Source organism: Ictidomys tridecemlineatus, chromosome 7 (assembly GCF_052094955.1).
Source record: "Ictidomys tridecemlineatus isolate mIctTri1 chromosome 7, mIctTri1.hap1, whole genome shotgun sequence".
In the NCBI taxonomy this organism is placed as follows: Eukaryota; Metazoa; Chordata; class Mammalia; order Rodentia; family Sciuridae; genus Ictidomys; species Ictidomys tridecemlineatus.
In genome coordinates, this window is record NC_135483.1 from 138,118,326 (window position 1) to 138,141,878 (window position 23,553).

The 23,553-nt window shown below is 37.6% G+C and overlaps 1 protein-coding gene across 1 annotated transcript; it reads left to right on the forward strand.

Annotated features, from left to right (window-relative positions):
- The first annotated feature begins 774 nt into the window (after positions 1–774).
- On the forward strand, positions 775–23,294 carry Dhrs9 (dehydrogenase/reductase 9). Its single transcript, XM_040294429.2, has 5 exons — positions 775–1,040; positions 11,410–11,777; positions 13,541–13,799; positions 16,940–17,103; positions 21,180–23,294. Exons 2-5 carry the CDS (start codon positions 11,465–11,467, stop codon positions 21,401–21,403), a joined length of 960 nt encoding a protein of 319 aa, XP_040150363.1. The 5' UTR covers positions 775–1,040; positions 11,410–11,464; the 3' UTR covers positions 21,404–23,294.
- Positions 23,295–23,553: the final 259 nt, after the last annotated feature.

Sequence of the window (23,553 nt, forward strand, 5' to 3'; positions counted from 1 at the left end):
AGTTATCAAAATTGAAATTCACATTTGAATGAAACCACAACGCAACACAGAGCCTGGGGAATACAGCATTGTATCTGTATTTTATATAGGCATATAAAATATATCTAAGGAATACGGCATTAAACTAGCATACCAGGAAATAGAAATTTTTTTAAATATCGGTGGAGTTTTGCCTGCCTGTGTGACTAAAACAGGGGAGGTCTGGCAGGCTCAAAGGAGGGTAAGCTCTGCCTAGTCCCCTCAATACCTGCAGCCTCAACACTTTCCATTGCAACCGAAGGGCCATGCCAGGTCCCCTCTGACCAGCTCTGAAACAGTCCACCTCTTTCCTGTCCTCAGGAGTCTCAGTACCAGACACCATGTCAGTATGCTGTCATTACGATACCTTATAATACAAATTAGGAAGCATGAATAATTCCAAAACTTTGTTTCATTAAATTGTTTTGATCTCCTTGCTCACCAATGTTTAAAAAAATAAAATAAAATCATTAGAGACTGATTGCTCCAACTTACTCTGTTAGGAGGACAGGAATACTATATAGTCAAAAGCATGCTAACAGAGAGGAAAACACCTCAATCAAGAACAATAATCATAATTTAAAAATTAAATTATTAACACAATATACCAGGCAGATTACACAATGCTTCCTTGTCACATTATTTCAGCTATAGTATTTGGTCCCAGGGAAGAGAATAGTACCAGTCTTTTTTTTTTTTTTTAAAGTTCTTTCTATAAGCAGCAATATTAAATTTATCAAGAATGCTCTGATTCTTTTGGAAACACGTGACCTACAGCTTCTTGGCTTCTCTCATCCATTGAGAAGAGACTTAGTCATCCAACAGCGTCACAATGGGTGTGACTCACAGAGAGAACTGGGACTCCTCACACACATGTAGGTGCTCTATTTCAACGGAAGCCCAGGCACCTCAGGAGGATCAGCTTGGTCAGGGTGCACTTCCTTCCTTGTGCACAGCAGGAAGATTGCAGTCGCCTAAGCAAGTCACCAACAACGTTTGCCTCCAGATTCAACTGCAGTAAGGTAACTGGTGATGAGTTTTGTTGTTTATTGCTGCATCTATCAAGTCTTTAACTTTCCTTTGAATGAATCAAGTTGTCTCTCAGGCTGTGGTCAAGTGTTGCTGTTTTTCTCTAATATAGCATATTAGAAGGCAATGACAGGAGCCAAGCCCATCTCTCAGAAATGGTCTCAGTGGGCCACAGGATCCCACCTTAAACTCCAGGCCTCTCTTCAAATGTCCTTTAGTACCCTCAACTCAAAATTAAATTTACCTCTTGTTATTCTCTGTGTGCCTATTTTAGACCTACTGTGAATCTTATGATTAATTGGAAACTGGAGAGAGAGGGACTCCAAAAAGCATATGAATCTTAGATGAATTTCTTACTGAAGAAACAGATTTGCTACCAACCGCAGGTCTCATCTGTTGATCCACTTGCTTTACCAGTATTATCAAATGTCAGTTTACTTGAACACACACACTCTCTCTTTGCTGAATGAACAAAATAATTGGAAATAAACAAGGAAATTCCTGACAGTGCACAGTTGCTCCCTGGATCCTGAGATGACATTATGACATTAAAAGACCTGCACAGATTTGTACTCTCTATTTTATGAACCAGTGGTATGGCTCTCTTTTTCAATTATTTGATATTTGGCAGTGGAGACAAAGTTTAAATAGAATACATTCAATTTAGAGTTGTACAAATAACTCTAAAATGTCCCACTACACTAGTAGCCCAAGGGCAGAGACTGTGCTTTTTATCTTGGTATTCCTTGGCATATCCATTAGATATTCTAAAAATTATTCTTGGCTTGATGCTGCAGTAGATGAAAGTTAAATGTTGTATCGGATATGTTGAGATTTGAAAAGGGTGTCCAATTTTAAAAACAAATCTCAATATTTAAATACAAGAGAAAAAAAAAACTTGCCTCATACATTTCAAATGAGGAAAATGGGAATTGGTTTTGAAATCCTTACAACAAATGTTACTTTCTTAAGGGACAGTGTGAAAAAACTCTACCCTTTTCTTTTACTCAAAGATAAATGTAGCTAAAAGAAATATCCTGAATGGTTGAAGACTCTCCCTGCATCTTTACATACATCTTCTCTGTAGTCTAAACTTTGAAAGTTTCTTTGACAAGTTATAATACTAAACAATATATAGTCCATTCCAATTTGCAGTTATTAAATTCAGTGTCTATAAATAAAGTACCTATGATTTTAACAATAATGTTTATCCTGCATGTACTGTTAGAAAGTACATTAGCAAAATAAAACTAGCAAGTATTAGGGATAATTAATCAATTCATAATTAATCAATAATTATAGGGATTATGGCAAATTGAGAAATTTTGAGAAAAGGACAAGAAAATCAGAGACACTTCAATTCTTAGAACTAAAAACGCAAATAGAACCCCAGCAGGTCTTCCCAACCTGGGAGCAGGCTGGAGGAATAACAGCTGAACTCCTAGGAGGTCTGTGAATGAATCTGCAGAGGAAGTAAGTAGACAAGCATGCTTCTCCACGTCACTGTCCCACTACTCAAAGCACAGACCAAGTAGGAGGCCTGCCTCCGTCCTCAGAGGAATCAGAACGTAACTGCCTTGAGAGCAGAGACTTCACCCACTGAGAGAGGGAATTTCACCAGCATCATCCACGTTGCTATTTACTTTAATCAGATCCTCAAAAGCTCATTTGCTGCAGGGCACAGTGGTACATGCCTGAAATCCCAGTGGTTGAAGAGACTGAGACCCTGTCCAAAAAAAAAAAGAATGAAAATGTCTGGGGATGTGGCTTAGTGGTTAAAAGAAAACCTGGGTTCAAGTGGGATTGGGGTTCAGCAGTAGAGCAGTTGCCATGTATGAGGCACTGGGTTCAATCCTCAGCATCACATAAAAATAAACAAAATAAAGGTTAAAAAAAAAAACCCTGGGTTCAATCCCTGCTACTCTTCCCCCCCTGCCCCCCCCCAAAAAATTTGCTGCTTAATGTAAGCACGTTTCATGTAGGATGCCTTGACTCAAGTTTTGTTTTCAGACTTCTGGGTGCCTTATTTGAATATTCTTTTTCACAAAAACATAATTCTTTCATTATCTTTAATTATGACTTTATATATATAGTTTGTATCATTAGGCTCCAATATATATTTTTCTTAAAGAAATGTGCAATAGAAGTCTCCAAAAGGTAACAGGAGTTTTTATTTCAATAAAAGGTAAAAGGAAGTCTGTGTAAGTTAAGGCTTATAATATTTAAATATAAAAGAAGCATACCTGTTCCTCTTCAGTGCATATAAAGAAAACCTGTGTAAGAGAATCCCCAGGCAGAAACATTCCAGAAAGCTGTTGCTAAATAACTCTCTGTTTGATTTATTTTGGTAAACAATTCAGTTGTTGGTTCCCAGTTAGGCCACAATTGCAACAAATTCAAAGTAAATAAAGATTGAACAAACTCCTCAATATGACCTATTTTAGTATTGCTTTGTGGAGTTATATGGAAGTAAAATCAAGTGGTCTGGGAAGATATATCTAGAAAGAACTCCACATTTCTTATAAAAAGTGTATTTCACAACACCACTGAAATATTAATGTCTATTTTTTAAACCACTTCTCTTACTTGTAAATTTGTAAATAAGAGAAGTGAAATCAAAGAATTTTAAGTTTTTTACTAGGAAAATAAACCCAGGAAGATAAACTTAAAAGAAGCAGAAGTAAGCAAGGACAGCAATCAAATGCAATATTTTCCTATAGCTGCTGACAGGCAGTTCCTATTTAAGCACTCTGTATGGAAATAGAAAACTAGTTCTCCTTTCTGGTTCCTTCTGCATCATTGTGGCATAGTAGATAATTTTTGATGAAATGTTTTTATTCCTCCCATAAAGTGATAAGGTTTGCAGTTCTCTCTCCTAACAAGTTTAAGAGTTTCGAGATTGAAGTTTTAGTTCCAGCCATGTTAGCGGGTGACCTTGATATCTGCCCTATACCAGAAATATTTTGATGATTACATGAGATAAAAATTACATGAATGGGTCTCAAAACTTTTTAAACTCATTCAGCATTGGAAGTGGGAATATTTTACTATTATAATTACCTTTTACCCTGACAATTCAGAGATTGCAAAGTTATGATGAGAACCTCGGAGCCAGAGTGGAGATATCCTTCTTTCTCCCTTCCTTCCTTTTTGCCTGCAGCAACATTTAAAGGACAGGAGCCTAAGGCCAAGAATCACACAGGCACTGGAGAGTCCAGGCAGTGCATGTACACCTAGGGCCCAAGAGTTGAGTGGGAATGCAGATGTCAGTAGGAGAACCAGAAGAGTCTGGACTATATCAGTCCCAGAGTCACCACAGTGATTGTATCTTGAGCCAATTAGCCCACTTCTGAATGTGTCCTTATCTATAAAATGGAAAAATTTTTGTCATGAGCTGTAAGCGAAATGAATATCTGTAGATCCTAGCAGAGGGCCTAGAACATATTAAGCACTCAGTAAACCATTACTTTCAACCTTATTCCACTTAACAGACTGGGAATCCCTAGGACCAGAGATTTCCAAGGGGCATATTCTACATTCTGTAGAGTCAACTGACCACCCCAGCTGAAGGGCATCCCAGGAGAGCGTGGAATGGCCCAAACTCAAAATAATCAGAATCCATTCCTCATAAATGCTGGTAGTAATTTTTGAATTCACAAATCAAATACATAATTTGTTCACTGCCCCCTTCCCTCTTGCTGAGAAAAAGACATTTAAAAAAAAATCATAGAAATTAATGCTTGCAGCAGCAGAATATGAGTAATTCTTTGTAAGTAACAAAACTTTACTGTTAAAGTTATAAAATAATAAACTCTCATAAAATAATAAACTCTCATCCATGAGATAATACCAAGGAACCAAGGACAAAGTTTCCAGGGAAGTAATTCTGGAAAGTTCTGGATCCCCAAGACAAGGAAGCTCCAGACCAGTGATTCTCAATGAGGGTGGTGATTTTGTCCCCCAAGGGACATTTAGCAATGTCTATAGACATTTTTCAGTTGTGAGGGAGAAGTGCTACTGGCATCTAGTGGATAGAGGCCAGAGATGGTGCTAAATGTGCTACAATACACAGGATAGACCCCCACACCAGACCCCACCACCACTAATCATGTGATCCAAAATAGCAAGAGTACTGAAGTTGAGAAGCTCATGCCTGGAAATAAGGGACATATGGAAAATGTCCCTCAGAAAGTGAAACTGATTGATCCTGCCCAATAATCACAGGGCTCTTTCTGTGTAGCTGACATTGTCACATTAGTGTCCAGGTACTCTCCAAGGTAAGCACTATGTCCCCATATTATCAACAGAAAAGTGGAGATACAGAGATGATGAGCAGTTTGTTCAAGAGCTCTCTAATCATCGGTAAGAAGACTGGACCTCCACCTGCCTAGTCTGGGGTGTGGGCTCCTAAGTACAGCTCTACTGGTTTGATCCCAAGGGACTTGTACTTTTACTAAACAGTTTATTGTGAGATAAATTGGAAGACATACCAGATAAACAAGCAACTGAGGTCAGTGTCTTGAATCTGAATGGTTGTGACCAAGGAACCTTGTGGAGATGACCAGAGTTAGCAGAGTGTGGCTGAGGCAGCCCTGTGACTTACAGTTATTCATTTACTTCTCAGTGGTCAATGAACCAATTGGCCATCTATCAGCTCCTGTTACAGGTCATAGTTCGGACCAAGGACCACTGCTCAGAGGTGATATTTTGACAAAAATAACCAGGAGATGTCGAAAATGTGTTTGGTTTGTAGTTCACTTAGCCCGATGACCTAGAAAAATGTGAAATTTAGAGACTGAGGAACTAGCATTTAGAGTCAAAAATATTTGAAGTAAGGACAGACTTTGCAAAATTGAGGTCAGCATTAGCAATCCCTAGGATTCAGGCTGCAGGCTGAGACACCACCCTCTGTAATGACCCTCAACCCAGAGGTACACCTGATAAGGACAACACATTTTATTGGGAGTCCATCCTTAATTTAAAAATCTCCTCTCTGCTTCTCATCAAGGGAAATGTGTTTATTTAGGGAATGAGGAGGTTGAAAAGATGAGGAAGGGATCTGGGCATGATGGCTCACGCCTGTAATCCTAGCACTTGGGAGGCTGAGGCAGGAGGATTGCAAGTTCAAAGTCAGCCTTAGCAATTTAGCAAGGCCCTAAGCAATTTAGCGATATCCTGCCTCAAAATAAAATATAAAAAGGGTTGTTCAAATTTCATAAATAATACAACCTTATAACATTAGGGCCTAATAATGACCCAATAATGTTCTTTCTGGAAAAAGAAAAAATATTTTTCTTGTCCACGGGCATGTATGAGCACCCTTGGTTGTCTTACCTGTAGGCTCCTTGAATATGAAAGTTCTTGGTCTTTCTTTCCTAATCTTCAGGACTTTGAATGTTTTGAAGATCATAGGCTCATTTTGGGGGGAATTGGAAGATGATTCCCTGTGCACAATTATCTTTGAGTGAAGCACAGAAGTACTGCTATGTTCTTTCTATTATGTCAAAATTAGAGGCACAGTCGATTTGCCCCATAACTAGTATATTCATCTTCATCACTTGGTTAATGTGACAGCTCTCAGATTTTTTTTTTCTACTGTGAAATCACTATTGTTCTCTTTTTAATTAGTGAGTATCTTTGGGTGGCATTCTTCAAGATTCTCTAATTGTTGTCTCTTGTCCAAATTCCACTCCGTAGTTTTAAAATCTGTTATCATTCTTGCCTGAAACAGTTGTTACTACATCATAGCCAAGTGTTGATTTTCAAATTGCATCATTCCTTTGACATTTATTAGTTGGCATATTAAATCTAAAGAAAAGCTTTTTCTTTTCCCCATCTATTTGTTTATTGTTGTATATCATAATGAACCCATGCTTTCATATCACAGTCAGTGAGTTATGAGCTGTTATCATCAGTATTTGTTTTGATGCTCACATTGTCTCATGCTTGCGGGGGGAGCCTCTTCCAATTGGTTCCAATGTACTTTTGATACGTTCAACATTCTTTGAGCACTTTTTCACTTTCTGGCATGAGATATTCTGGGTTCATTTTGTACTTTTCCAGCCCAACCCTGATATTAACTTCTCCAACAATTATGAATATAATACTTAAATCTCAGGGCCAGAGCCCTTGGTTGCTTTGTTGCTAGTAGAGTTTCATTGCTTATAGTTCATCAGGTAGACTTTGAAAGCTATTTATCTATGTCAGGATCTACGGACTCATATTAAAAGCCATGAGTTCTTACTGAGTCTTCCAACTCTAATCCAATTCTACCAGGTCCATTCCAGCCTCTCCCTTTCCACATTTGCAACTCCTCTTTCTGACAATATGAAACCTGGCCTCCATTAACCATTATATATTTACCTACTTTCTCAATCCAGCAATTTTAAATTTCAGGATTGTCTGTTTTCAAGTTATGGTAAAGGCATGGACTTTATGGGAAATAATTTGTTCCTGTTAAATTGTAAATGTAAGTATACACACACAATGGAGTATGTTCTAGGAAATTTGGATTTATGTGATTGTCATTATCACAGCTACCTTTACTATTTGGTTTTTTTAGATATACATAACAGTAGAATGTATTTTGACATATTATACATACATAGAATGTGACTTATTCTAATTAGGATCCCATTCTTGTACATGATATGGAGTTACACTGGTCGTGTATTCATATATGTGAACATAGGAAAGTTATGTCTGATTCATTCTACTGTCTTTCCTATTCTTATCCCCCTTTCCTTCCCCTCATTCCCCTTTGTCTAATCCAATGAACTTCTATTCTTCCCTCCCAGACCTCTTTATTGTGTGTTAGCATCCACATATCACAGAGAACATTTGGCTTTTGTTTTTGGGAATTGGTTTATTTCACTTAGCATGATAGTCTCCAGTTCCATCCATTTATCAGCAAATGCCATAATTTTATTCTTCCTTATAGCTCAGTAATATTCCATTGTATATATACCACAGTTTCTTTAATCATTCATCTGTTGAAGGACTAGATTTGTTCCATAGATTAGCTACTGTGAATTGAGCTACTATAAACATTGATGTGGACATGTCACTATATTATGCTGATTTTGAGTCCTTTGGGTATATGTCGAGGAGTGAGATAACTGGGTCAAATGGTGGTCCAAGTTTTCTGAGGAATCTTCATACTGCTTTCCAGAGTGGTTGCACCAATTTGCAGACCCACCAGCAATGCATGAGTGTACCTTTTTCCCCACATCCCAACATTTATTGTTATTTGTATTCTTGATAATTGAAATTCTGACTGGAGTGAGATGAAATCTCAGTGAAGTTTTAATTGGTATTTCTCTTAATTGCTAGAGATGTTGAACATTTTTTCATATATTTGTTGACCATTTGTATTTCTTCTTCTGTGAAGTGTCTGTTCAATTTCTTTCCCAATGTATTGATTGGGTTATTTGATTTTTTTGGAATTAAGCTTTCAGAGTTCTTTATATACCTTGAAGATTAATGCTGTATCCAAGGTGCAGGTGGCAAAGATTTTCTCTTTATGCTCTCTCTTCACATTCTTGATTGTTTTCCTTTGCTTTGAAGCAGCTTTTTAGTTTGATACCATCCAATTTATTGATCCTTTATTTTACTTCTTGTGCTTTACTTCTTGTTGAGGAAGTCAATTCCTAAGCTAACATCATAGAGATTTGGGACTTCTTTTTCTTCTAGTGGGCGTGGGGTTTCTGGTCTAATGCCTAACTAGGTCCTTAATCCAATTTGAGTTGAGTTTTGTGCAGAGTAAGAGACAGGGGTCTAATTTCATTTTGCTTCATATGGATTTCCAGTTTTCCCAACACTATTTGTTGAAGAGGCTATCTTTTCTCCAATGTATGTTTATGGCACCTTTGTCTAGTATGAGATAACTATATTTATGTGGGTTTATCTCACCACAGCTACCTTTTAAGAGTGAATAATTTTTAATACATGAAGTAAAATGCATAGAGCCACAAAGGAATCTACTATAGTGAAATACATCCAAAATAATTAAATTTTTTCTTTAATTAACACATGAAGTAACAGTATAATAGTAGAAGAAATGATGTTCACCATAATTTTGAAGTGGTGATGAGCATAAGCCATATTTTGAGATAACTCTAATAATAGCAATGTGACATAAAGATATTTGTGATTTCTACTGTAACAAAGTCACAGGTACTACAAATAATGCTGTGGTTTGTTGTTACTTTCATAATTCAAAGGTGTGCTAAATTTCAGGCACAGTGTAGAGAAAGTAAAATGGAGTCTTGTGCCATCCAAGTGGACAGACCCCTCAGTTCTATCCATGACCCTCTCAAGGGTCTGTGAAAGCCGTTTGCCCAAGTCATTCATCCGCCTGAATTCAAGGCCTTAAGGCTCATAATCCACCCTCATGCCCAGGAACAGAACTTGCCTTCCTCATACCTGTACCTCAAGAATCAACTGTTTTCCTCAAACCTAACATATTTTTAATGTGTTTCTCTGGCTTAATATTTTTCAAAGAGCAATTCTTTCAACTTTCTCTTTTTTAAGCTCTACCTCTGTTAGGACAAAAACTGAAAACAGAGTGTTCAAACTCTCCTTAAGAAGTAAATATATATTACATGGAGTTTTTGTTTTTATCTGAAATACTGTGTTTCTTATACAGTGATAGATATATAGTGTATGTGTGTGTGTGTTGTGTGGGTGATGAAATTCTATCTATATGTATAATTATTATATTTCTCATTAGGAAGAGAGAATTTTTACATATACAGTAAATACATATATAGAAAATAAACTGGAGTTAAATGCACCAAAATATTAAGAGTCAAACGTGATAACTGTTACTATCTTCTTTTTTCTGCACTTTTTTTTCCCACCATAAATATAAGTTGATTTTATACGCAGAGAAAATATTTTAAAGGGTTCAAAGGAAAAACCAGAAAATATTGTAAGAAAACAATGTCCAACATTTATAAAATTGCTTGGCTCCACAGCTACTCTCTGAGCACAGTGTCCATGAACAGCCATGATTCCAGAAGCATCTACAAGGTCTGAACTTCAACTCAAGCTTATTGATTGTCCTCTTTGAGGCATTCAGGGTCCTCTAGATTCTAAGGGAGGGTCTAAATCAGGGGCAAAGATACTGCCTGGAAACAGCAGGAAATTTTCTTGGTCATTGGGGAAGAAATAAGGTCTTCCCCTACTTCCTATGGCCCTCTTCCCTCCCCGGGGTAAGGAGCCTACACAGGTGTGCCTGTGTGGTGGGCATGGGTGAGCTCCTTCCCTAGGGCTGTCTCATGGCTGTGCATTGGAAGCCTGGGCCTCCATGCTACACTTAAACCTGAGACAGCAAGGGAAGCCTGTCCTTTGACTGTTGGCCACTTCCTCCTCTGACTCTTCCCCAGGCACCACTGTCCATGGTAAGAGTTGGCATAAACTGAGGGGACACACCACCACAGGCTTCTGAGGAAAGGGAAGGGCAGTCTCCTCTTGTTTGATGGTAGGCCTCCCCGTCTGCTCCCAGCCCTGACAAAATTATTTTCCCCAATGGTTTTATGCCCCTTATGGTCAAAGCCTTGGTTTTACAATATCTATTTGCTTCACTTTGTCTTCCGTATAGGTGAGAGTTTGGGGGGTTTTTTGTTTTGTTTCTCATAGCAGGCTGGTGTCCAAAGAGGATGAAATCTGAATATTTGGAATAGTGGGTTGGAATACTGTACATGGACCAACAGTTCTCTCCCAATCTCTTCCTATTCATCTCCCTCTTCTGCCACATTAATATTCTCAGCATTGAGCTGTAATACTCTCAAAGCTGAGTTGAAGGCTAACATGAACCTATTTAAAATAAGAAAATGGAAACCACGTTGAGAGTGTTTTCTTAGTGACAACAGTAAAATGCTCTCATTTTCCTGACAGTCTAAAAATCAAGAGTCTACTAGAACAAGTAAGACTGAACTATACTTTCTAATAGATTTGACCTGTTTTGCTTAAATTTCACGAAGTGACAATAAGTAAGGTTTTACAGTAAGAATCTGTCTTTCTGACGGATGAGTTCACAAGTCAAATTAATGTCACTGTCCCACACAACTCCAGTCAACCACATCTACCTCTGACCTGTGTCAGCTCTGCCAGGGAGTCTCCCTTTCTGTCTCCCACTTAATTTCTCTGAATTCTACTTGGATAGTTTTGTACTATCTTCGAGAAGCAATTTATTCTTTAAATGGCCATCTTCCCAACAAACAACCAAATAAAAAGTAATATTTTTTAACTTTATATTTACCTATTCAAGTGAACTAAAATATCTCCAGTTCATCAAGCCTAGGTTATGATACTTCAGTAGTTCTAATTTGAATTTTCTTTCTAATTTTGAACCCTCAGGATACCATCCTCTTTTGTGATACAAGAAAGGAGTACCTCATCACATAGGGAAAAAATGCTTTTTGGGGTGCTAGCCCTCCTAATTCTCTGTGCTTTTCTATGGAATTATAAAGGACAACTGAAGATTGCAAACATTACCGATAAGTATATTTTCATCACTGGGTGCGACTCAGGCTTTGGAAACTTGGCAGCCAGAACTTTTGATAAAAAAGGATTTCGTGTAATTGCTGCCTGTCTGACTGAATCAGGGTCGACAGCTTTGAAGGCAGAAACCTCAGAGAGACTTCATACAGTGCTTCTGGATGTAACTGACCCCGAGAATGTCAAGAAGACTGCCCAGTGGGTGAAGAACCATGTTGGGGAAAAAGGTGAGAGACATAGAGGTGGGGAAGGGAAGGATAGAGGGAATTAACTAAAGAAAAATAAAATGTGTTCAGATTTTAAATGGATTTTCAATAAAATGTCTCCTAAATACCAGCTGTGCACTTCTCTAACTTCAGGAAAGCATCTGGGTAATTCCAAGTTGCAAGCTGTCTGCAGACAATAGAGACACCAATCAAATTCCGCTCAGTCTTTTGTCCCAGTGGGTCAATTTAGAACAGAGATGAAGGTACTGATTTTCCCTGGTATTCTGCAATGAAGTTTTACTCCATCCATATACATAGCAAAGGGACTGGAGTGAAATCTACAGGAGAATATGGGAGCAGACCAAAATCATCCTTTGAATAGCTGACATCCACTTTTCACTACAGAATGCTCCAGAGTTCACACATTTTAGTGGGTGAGGTAGGAAAGGGCCTGAGAACATGAGTTAGAATCTTCCATAGTCCTGGTGGAGTACTGAGCCCTTAGACACTCATTCTGTAAGTAGATTCTGCTAAGATAGCTGCTTTTTTTTTTTTTTAGTTTTATTGATTTTATTTTTTTAAATACACAACAGCAGAATGCATTACAATTCTTAATACACATATAGAGTACAATTTTTCATCTTTGTATATAAAGAATGTTCACGCCAATTTGTGCCTTTATACATGCACTTGGTTTTGTTTTGGTTTTGCATTACAATTTTAATTACACAAATATACCACAATTTTTCTTATCTTTGTATATAAAGTATGTTCACTCCAATTCATGTCTTTATACATGTACTTTTTTGGCATTACAATTCTTATTACACAAATATACCACAATTTTTCATATCTCTGTTTGTATATAAAGTATGTTGACACCCAATTCTTGTCTTCATACATGTACTTTGGATAATAATGTCCATCACATTCCACCATCCTTGCTAATCCCCTGCCCCCTCCTTTTTCCTCCCACCACTCTTCCCTAACTAGAATTCATCTATTCCTCCCATGCTCCCTCTCCCTACCCCACTATGAGTCAGCCTCCTTATATCCGAGAAAACATTTGGCAGTTGTTTTGGGGGGAAGATGGCTGCTTTCTAAACTAGAAGGTTTGAATCAGCTTTGTCCAGCATTTTAAATATTCTCATGGAATAAGATATTGGGGTCTATAAAGAAAAAAAAAACAAATGTATATATTTTTCTCAACTATATCTTCATCATATACCTGAGATTCTGAAGTATAAACATTATGATTTGATAAGGCTCCAGACAATTTTTAATGCTTGAATTCCAAATACCTTTAGCAATATTAAATGTTTCCCATCATAAAACAAGCCCAGTGAGTGATTAGATTTTTTTCACCAAAAATAAACATGAGGTGGATTGATTTCACTCTATCCATATAGAACATTTTATAAATATTCTCTGACTTTGCCATCTAGCAAGGCAGGTGGGGTGGGTGGGGGGAATAGACCTACTTACTCTACATATGAGATGAAAATGCAGAAAGTCTAACTCAAAAAGTATCATTATTTGACATTCAGAATTGGAAATAGAATAACACTGAAACTAAATTTCAGTAAAAACAAACTTCAATTATTTGAATTTATTCTCCCACTCTCTCTGCTATCACTTCTACAAACTGCAAAATATTTCACAGCAGCAATATATCTACAAGGAGGAAATGGCACCATTGTATAAAACAGAGGCTGCATTTTCATCCAAGACTCCATATGAACGCCACCTTCTACCACATCTCCTTTCTTCCCTCTGGGCTCTAGGTCTCTGGGGTCTGATCAACAATGCTGGTGTTCTTGGTGTGCTGGCTCCCACCGACTGGCTGACAGTGGCAGACTACAGAGAACCTATTGAAGTGAACCTGTTTGGACTCATCGATGTGACTTTAAATATGCTTCCCTTGCTCAAAAAAGCTCGAGGGAGGATTGTCAACGTCTCCAGCATTGGAGGTCGGCTTGCATTTGGTGGAGGGGGCTATACTCCATCCAAATATGGAGTGGAAGGCTTCAATGACTGCTTAAGGTAAAAGCAAACTAATTGGTTTACTAGGAAATAATACCTGGTAACATTCATTCAATGCTTAGTATGGACCAGACACTCTACTTAGTACTTTAAATTATTTCCACTTTATAGACAATACTACTGAAACTCAGAGCTAACTTGCCCAAGGTCATCCAACTAAGTAAGTGGTGGAACCGAGATTTGATTTTTTTTTTTACTTATTGCATTAATGCATGATATTGATTGAGGTGGTGAATTTATACTCAGGAGGTCAGTTTATCAAATAGGAAATTAAACAAAGCATAAATCAGGGTAGCTCTCTCCATTGCTTTTAGTGTATGTTACAGACACAACAGTACCATCTTACTTAAACCTTCTGTAGAAAAGTATAAGTTCTTAAATGGCTACTCAATGCACCCTACCCAAGCTTTATAGCAGCATTCAGTAGGAGAAACACGGAGGAGTGTGCTTAATCCATCCCACCTGGACCCAGAACCTTTCATTATCAGTTCAGAGCCCTAAAGTGTAAGTAGTTCTTTCAGTCAAGGTTCTGGCAGAGAATGGAGGCATATTAAGATAGAGTCAAAGGAACAGAGTTTGTTTAAGGAACTATTCACAAACACATGAAAAGCATGTAGAAAAATCCCAGACAATAGTGTAGTACCTGCAGTCTGATGACAACAGAGGCATTTCTATCCATAGGATTGTAGGGACAATGAGACCAGGAAAGTTTTCAGAACCTGGAGACTCAGAGGTTGTCAGCTTCCATTAAGGGATGGTATTACTAGTGTTGGTAACACTAGCCTTACCTTGCCTCCTCTTGCCTCTGATCTCCCACTCACATTTCTAATCCACTGTGCCTGCTGGGAGCCAGAGTATGCATAGCTGATGCAGGACCACCTTCCAGGACATGGTGCTGGCAGGTTGGAGAAAGCCACAGGAAAACCAGTTGGAAGATATTTAACCAAATGGTGCCAATAGATAAGAGAAAATATCAAATCTAAAATTAGATATGATCTTTCCATCAATTCATCCATTTGCTTATTCGATTATCTGTTGAAGAAGTATGTTAGAGTTCATGATCTATACCATGGAGCTCAGAGATCTGTCGAGATTACTAAAGATAGAACAACTCCATTTTGCTGTCACATCTGATTGCCAAGTGTGACTCTCCCAGGAAATAAACACAATAACGTTGGAGTAATTCCTCCAAAACATTCATGTGAATTTGAATCACTTGGGGATCTTATTAAGATTCAGATTTTGATTGAATGGGTCTGGGATGGGGGCCTGAGATTGTGCTTTTCTAAGGAGCTCTCAAGTACTGCCATGGCTCAGGGATCACACTGGGAGCAGCAAGATCACAGAGAACCTGTTACTCTCCTTGGTTGACCTTTGGTTCCACTTTGCAAGTAGCAGGATCATAAAATTTTAGTATATTTAGGTATTTTCTTACTTTTAAAAAGATGTTTCAACTGAAATGTTCTTGGAATTTTCAATGCAGCTATATTTTTGCCTGAAAACAATCAATCACAGGTGTTTATTTCTTTAGAGTCCTAGAACTGGTATTTGATATTATGCCTGCGGGCCACAGCAGTTCCAGAATGTCTATAACATAGTAGGGCTTAGGGGCAACAGCACAATTCAAAGAGGATTGGGGCGTTCTGGAGCCTGCAAGCATTAGTAATATCATACTGATCTTACTTACCTAGTAAGCTTAGTTGGGTGGCATAACCCTAAATTGTATGCTATTTTCATGAGTGAGTAGGAAGATAAGCCTTCCCAAATCCTATCTTGGAACTGCTACTTCCATGATCTGATGGAGATCAGACAACAGGTGAATAAATACAATGAAATGGAAAATAAACTTTTCCACTTTAATGTAAGTAATATATCTTTCTAGATCATCCAAGGTCAAACTAATTTGTATTTTTAGCAAAATATATTTCAAACTTTACAATAGTTACATTGCTAGAGATAGAATCTACAATAAATTAAATCACATTTTAAGTTCACAAAGAGAGCTTTTAAGAAAGCTTTGGTGAGGATTTCTGTAAAACTCGTTATATATTTCTGGTAGAAACATATACATATCAAATTTAGGAAATGATTATTCATGCACTGGTTTGCAATACATTGTTTTACTTTAAAGGAAGGGGTGAACCAGGTGTGATGGCATGCACCTGTAGTCCCAGCTACTTTTAAACCCAAGAGTTCAGGGCCAGCCTGGACAACATAGCAAGATCCCATCTGTTGAAACAATAGAAAGAATAAAGGAAGGAAGGGAGAGGGAGAGAGAGAGAGAGAGAGAGAGAGAGAGAGAGAGAGAGAGAGAGAGAGAGAGAAGAAGAAGAAGAAGGAGGAGGAGGAGGAGGAGGAGGAGGAGGAGGAGGAGGAGGAGGAGGAGAAAGAGAGGGAAGGAGTGAGGGAGGGTTGCTATGATTCCTCTAAAACCTTGATGTCCAGTAAATGAGCAGACTTCTGGTTTTCTGTGGTGATGGGATGAAAGACCTTGCTCAGCAGCAGAGGGCTCAGGTGGGCACAGCAGGGATCATCACTTTGTGTCCTTTACTTTTGTGCTGCCATCTATCACATTCCTAAGATGGAGGTAAACTTGTCCATCCAGGCCAGTCATCAGTCCATTTTCCCAGAAGGTACTTTGAGTGTGGAAAGGAAACAGTCTTAACCAAGAGCTCATCAATTTAATGAGGAGGGTATGGCTTCAGGAGAGGAGCACTGGACGGATGTGGGGCTGAGAGGTCCCACCCAGATGCCTTTCCTCTTTTGCCATTAACCAGCTCCCCCTTCACCATGAGCTTCAGTTTCCTTATTTGCAATGAGAGGGTAGAATGGAATACTTCTTTCCAGTGCACTCAATTCTGATATTCTATGAAAAGATGCATGAGAAAATTGTCACTCATATAGAATACATTCCCCAAATAAATTTGGATTAAACACTTAAAAATATAATAATAATAATATAAAATAAGGGCTACAGATATAGTTCAGTGGTAGAGTGCTTGCCTAGTATGTGAGAGGCCTTGGGTTCAGTCCTTGGCACTACGAGAGAGAGAGAGAGAGAGAGAGAGAGAGAGAGAGAACAAATAATTTTTTTAAATAACAATAAAATAAAAAAAGATTTTCACCTGTTCTTTTCACAGACGGGATATGAAAGTTTTTGGCGTTCACGTCTCATGTATTGAACCAGGATTCTTCAAAACAGAATTGTCAGATCCAATAAAGGCAACTGAAAAAAAGCTTGCCATTTGGAAACATCTGTCTCCAGATATCAAAGAACAATATGGAGAAGGTTATATTGAAAAAAGTGAGTTTCTGGGTGAGCCAGTGTCCTCTGGGATTCGTTGTCTTAGGCAGCCTGAAGGAGGCTCAAACACAAGTGGAGAACCAAGGTTCCCACAGTAACACACCAACAGGGATCTTAAATATGCGGATCAGGATCTCTGTTCATTCCTGTCCTCTCTACTTCTCTGAGGATCAATGAACATTAACTGAGCAATTGACAAATGTCAGGTTCTATAAATGCCTAATGAATTATATCATTTACTTCTCAGAAAAGCTGCTAGAATAGTAAGCAGAGGCTTGGAAAGGCGGAGTATCTTCCACAAAGCCAGGCAGTGCCTCCTGGTCATACCAGGACCAGGCAGGCTGGTCCTGCAACCCGTGATCTTAGTCTCTACACACACCTCCCCTTCTGTTAAACTCCACTCAGCATTATTCAAGGAAGGTTCAGACTCTGACCCTCAACTAGCTTAACATCTAGTTGACAATAAAAAGTAATCAAGTGAGGCTCTACAGTACACAGGAAAATTGGTCCTCCTTAGATGTGACCCTGAGGCCCAGAAGAGGTGGAAAATGGTGTGGCCTCTAGTTGCTCACAGAGTTCAGACCAGGAAAAGAGCGTTTCTTGGGAAAGATCAGGTTTGAGTCAGGCCTGAAAAACAGGAAGGAATTATTTGGGTGGAAGTTTTATGGAGCAGGAACACATAAAGGAGGAAATGGAAGGAAAGGTAACCAAAGTCAAAAGACTGAGTCAAGGAGGAAGAATAATAATAAAGATTATGTAATAATGACTAACACAGCAAACATTTACTACCTACTCTGTAACCATTTTAAGTGCTTTATGTGAACTCTTTCATTTATAATCCCCAAACAAACTTGAAGTAGATACTATCAGTTTTTTTTCCCCCAGTTTTTAGAAATAGAGGCATAGAGAAGTAACTTACCTAAAATTACACAGCTAGTAAGTAGAAAAGCTAGATTTGAACCCAGCCAGCCCCACTCTGCCATGTATTTTTGGATACTGCAATACGGTGTGAACAAGAAACTAAGGAATTGGATCCTATTTCCTGTATCAGTATTCCCCTTCCGCTTCAGACTCCCTGTTAAGATTTGCTTGCTATTCCTGAGCTCCTGCTTCAAGTTCAACAGATTCCTGTCTCCATGTATCACTCTATCCCTCCAAACTGTGATCTTGCCAGAGCCAAGTCAGATCCACCTGGAGAAGTTTTTAACATGACTGACTCCCCCAGATCCCCACCCCTCCACAGCACATGCACACACACACACACACAATCACACACACATACTATATATATATATATATATATATATGTCTTGATATATAGTTTATATATTTTTCTTGATATATAATTTATATATTTTTCTTACTATATAATTTACATATATTTATATATTTTATATATAAGTTATATATTTTATATATAGTCTTGATACATAATTTATATATTTTTCATATATATCATATTTATCTATCATATATACCACATATATATGAAAATATATAAATTATATATCAAAGCTATATAAATATAATGAATTATAAATATATATATATTATATATGTAAATATATATCTCATATATATGATATATATATATATATATATCATATATATATATAAAATAGAAAACCACTGGGTTCAATTCCCAGCACTATAAAGTTAAAAAAATTAAACTTAAAAAATAAATAAATAATACAGACAGATATATACATATATATATATATATATATATATATATATATATATAATGTTTAGTTGACAAACCTCACAGTTTGAGTCAAAATTGTTTTGAATCTAATTGTTTTGATTCAAAGACATTAAAGGCTCTATTTCTCACATATTGATCCAAGTTTCTATGCAGGTTCGGTGTAAGAATAAACTTAATCCTTCAGATTTAATACTTCAGAAAAAAATCTCTCATTTAAAAGCCTTTCTATGTTTGAAATGGACACTTAAACTTTTTAAATGCCTGTGAGTACATCACCAAATTCTAAATTTCAAGCTATCTTTATTTAATTGACACATTATAATTGATACATATTTATGGAGCACCGTGTGATATTTCAGTACATGTATACAAAGTGAAATTATCAGATCAGGGTAATTGGTATACTGATATTTCCAATATCTATCATTTCTTTGTGTTGGAAATATTTAATCTTCTATACCAAGATATATCAAAAAGCATTAGCCCAGTTTTATGCTGGTTATTTTTAAGTTTTTCCAAGTCTGGACCTAGACATCGGCCGTATCCACAGACCCAAAATAGGCCATACATTTAAAGCTAATTTTCTTCATTTTCCTGGCTAGGGTGGTAGGAATCTCAAATAACCATTAATTTAAGACTTATTGGATTCTTTGAACAATTTATATTTAGTTGGCACTAAAGTTATAAGAAAATCTAGAGTCATAAATTTTCCCTTGAGAAGACAACTCAGGTATATTTTAAAAGCATATGAGAATCATATAGTACTTAGAATTTTTTGAGAAATCTCCATTTTGTTTTCCATAATGACTATACTAAGTTATATTTCCACCAACGATATGCAAGAGTTCCCCTTTCTCTACACCTTTATCAATGTTTGTTATCTCTTGTTTTTTCATAATATTCATTTTAACAGGTATGATATGTCATTATGGTTTGAATTTATATTTCTCTGATAAGTAGTGATATGATCATATTTTTTTCACATGCCTGTTGGCCATTTGTATATCTTCTTTTGAGAAATGTCTATTTAGGTCCTATTCCATTTATTTATTTATTTATTTATTCTAAATTTTATTTTATTTTATTTTGCAGTGCTAGGGATTGAACCCAAGGGTTCTCCACTACTGAGCTATATCCCCAGCCCTTTTTATTTTTTATTTTGAGACAGGATCTTGCTAAGTTGCTGAGGATGACTTTGAACTTGCAATCTTTCTGCCTCGGCCTGCTAAGTCCCTTAGATTACAGGCATGTGCCATTGTGCCTGGCTCCCTTTCCATTTTGTAAATCAGATTTTTATTTTATTGCTATTGAGGTTTTTTTAGTTCCTTTTACATTTTGGATATTATTCCCTTATCAGATGTATGGTTTGCAAGTAAATTTACCATTCCATAAGTTGTCTTTTCATTGTTTTAACTGTTTCCTTTGCTATTAGGAAGATTTTTCATTTGCTGTAATTCCAACTATATTTTTGCATGGTTATCCATGTTTTGGGGGTCATGTCTAAAAAAATCTTTGCCCAGACCAAAGACGAGAAGTTTTTTCCTCATATTTTCTTCTAGTAATTTTACAGCTTCTGGTGGTACATCTAACTCTTTAATCCATTTTGAGTTGCTTTTTTATATGGTATGAGAGAAGAACCCAATTTAATTTCTCTGCATGTGAATATTCACTCTTCACAATGAAGGCCTGAGGCTCCAAACCATTAGCAAGCCCTCATCAAATACCTATCTCTCTAAATATGTCTTAGCCCATCACACAAGTACTTCACCTGCCTGAGAACCACATACTTAAGCTTCCTGATTAGAGACATTTATGGAATGAATTGCTCTAAAAAGAGAATTATAGAGTGGGGAAGCATGTGAGTGCACTCTCTCATAACACATGTGCATGCACACATGTGCCCAAGCACACATGCACACCTACACTTCCTATAAACACAGCACTCCCTTAAAACAAATTAATAATCAAACCCATGGCTTCTTAGAGTCAGGAGCTTCATGATATACAGTATCTTTCCCCATTGCTTTAGAGCAGTAGTCTTCAAAGTTCAGTCCCTGGACTAGCAACATTAGCACCCCTTGGAGATTTGTTTGAAATGCAAGTACCTACTGACTCAGGAACTCAGAAATCTGAATATTTGTAAGCTCTCCAAGCAACTCTGCTGTCTTCCCTATTTAGAGAGCCCTGATCTAAAGAAAGCACTATAGCATCCTTTTCTGAGGACTAAGTAGAAAACAATCAGAGTGGGTCTCAATTGTAATAATAAATTCAAAATAAATTCCCTCACATACAATTTCCACCTTGTCCCCTAGCCTCCCATTCTGCTCTTCCTCTTTTGAAGAATAAGTGTGCTTTTTGTCTCTTTTTATAGGTCTAGACAAGCTGAAAAGCACTACAACCTGGGTGAATTTGGACCTCTCTCTGGTGGTAGAGTGCATGGACCATGCTCTGACAAGTCTCTTTCCAAAGACTCGCTATGCTGCTGGAAAAGATGCCAAGACTTTTTGGATCCCTCTTTCTCACATGCCAGCAGTTTTGCAAGACTTTTTATTGTTGAAAGAGAAAGTAGAGCTGGCTAATCCCAAAGCTGTGTGACTCAGCTGATCACAGATACCTGTCCCCAGGCTATGAGATTAGCCAAATTCAAGGACACATCTACTTTTCCATCCCGTTCCTTACCTAATCCAACCTGGACTCATTTAGACCAGGCTTATTTATAGAAAAGAAGGAGTCTTACCATCATCAGTAGTGTCTCAGGGTCCCTTCTCAAGCCTTCTTTGACAAGAAGGATAGAGATGGCACATCACATAGGCAAAAACAGTCCTGAGGCTTTGCCTGCTGGATAGAATATAAGAGAAATTGGAAGACTTCCTCCAAATGATGTATACCTTATTGAATATTGAATAATCCTTCCCCATGCTTATTGAATAATCCTGAATGTCAAGTACTATCTCCTATCAATACTAACGTAACCAGAATGCTTTCATAAGTGGGTTAAAAATGTTCTGTTATTTGCTGAAAATAAGACCGAAGGACTGGAACTCAGCTCTCATAAGGTTGGATGGGAACCAGAAAGGAAGAGAGATAAAGCATTATGTGACATTGGTATAAGTAAAGGGCAACAGAAAAGCAGTAGGTAGACCCGCAAGTAGAAAAGATGAAAAAGAGAGGAAAGGAAATAAGAAGCTGCAAAAAAATGAATATGTAGAGTGGGAGACTGCAGGATAACTCTTCCTGTTTAAGAAGGAGACATAAAGGATGGATAGCCTACTGAAGGTCACTGTGATCATTGATGCACACAGCTTTCTGGTGGAAGTGGGGATTGCAAAGTAAACAACCACTCCAAAGGAGAAAAATATAGGATATTCATATTTATTCTGGTAATTGTCAAAATAACAAGAACCAGAATATCTGGTACAACTTACACCTGAGATGGTTGGAAGTCCTGCCTTTTAGGCATCTCTGAAGCCCAAGAAGACAGAACTGAAGTGAAAGGCTTTTCAGCCCACAGTGATGATAGCATCTTGCTATATCTATGGTTCTAAGTTGGGTTGATTATGGGTAGCGCCACACCCAGAAGAAATTGTTCCCTAAACAGATGTTTCCCAGATTTCATTCCCAGTACCACTTGTTGAATGTTTACATGAAGAAGCCTGGACTGGAGTGGCAGAATTCAACATTTTTTTGCAGAATAATATGGTGTGGAAGGGCCAGGAAAACATGCAAATGCTTATTATAAAGAAAATATTTAACATCTGCTTTAACATGACCATTTAAAGGTATCAATGATTCTCTTCATTTCATTCACCTTTCTAGAAACATCTGCACATGTAATAATTTTTTTTCCTTTTTTTAAGTATACAACATAATAACTACTGAAAAATACAATTACCCATTGGTGTCAGTCCACCTGAACATATATGTTATAATTTTGAGGGAATATGGGCTCATCCTTTTTGTATCAAAAAAAAAATCACAACAAGAATGAGAGAAGAATTCTCAAAGTTGGCTGAACTCTCATTACCATCTATCTGTGAAGTCATCCCCAGCTTGGTTCTTGCTCAGAGACACTTCATCTATAGATTTCTGATTTCTCCTGGTTTCAGTTAACCACCTCACTACCTATCCGTGGAGCTGAAGTTCACCAATATTGTTTTCAATGGCCCTTTCTTCTGATCTTGAATTCCTAGCTCTTGGCTTCACTTCAGTGCCTTAAAATTTGTGACATGCTGTTCCCTGACTTTCCAGACCTCCCAGAGTTAACAGGAATTTAAGAATGTGAAGGAACCTCCTCTACTTCCTGCCACACTGTTGGGCCAACCTAATTTGTGTTGTTCCTTTGTTTTGCCTATTGAGTTCTTTCTCATTTCTTCTAATAGTTATAATTTGATAACTCCTTGTTTCAACCACCAAAAACTTCTCTCCTTAAAACTAGTGTCACCAAACATGATATCACTCCAAAATAAAGCCAAATATATTCACTCAAGCAACTTTAAAAGGTCTGTAAACTAAAGGAGAAGGTGAGGTGTTTCAGTGTAGAGAAGTCTCAACAAAACCACAGACCTGGGAGGGAGGGAGGAAGCAGGGGAAGGTCACAGGAGGGCCTCAGATGTGGGTTGCTAGACTTCTCTCCATCTCACCCTCACATCTTCTTCTCTGTGCTTTTGGGGGAAATAACTCTTTAATTTTTTCTGTAAATATTTGAGGAAACATATTATGGACTGGGCACACTGGTCTACAATAAG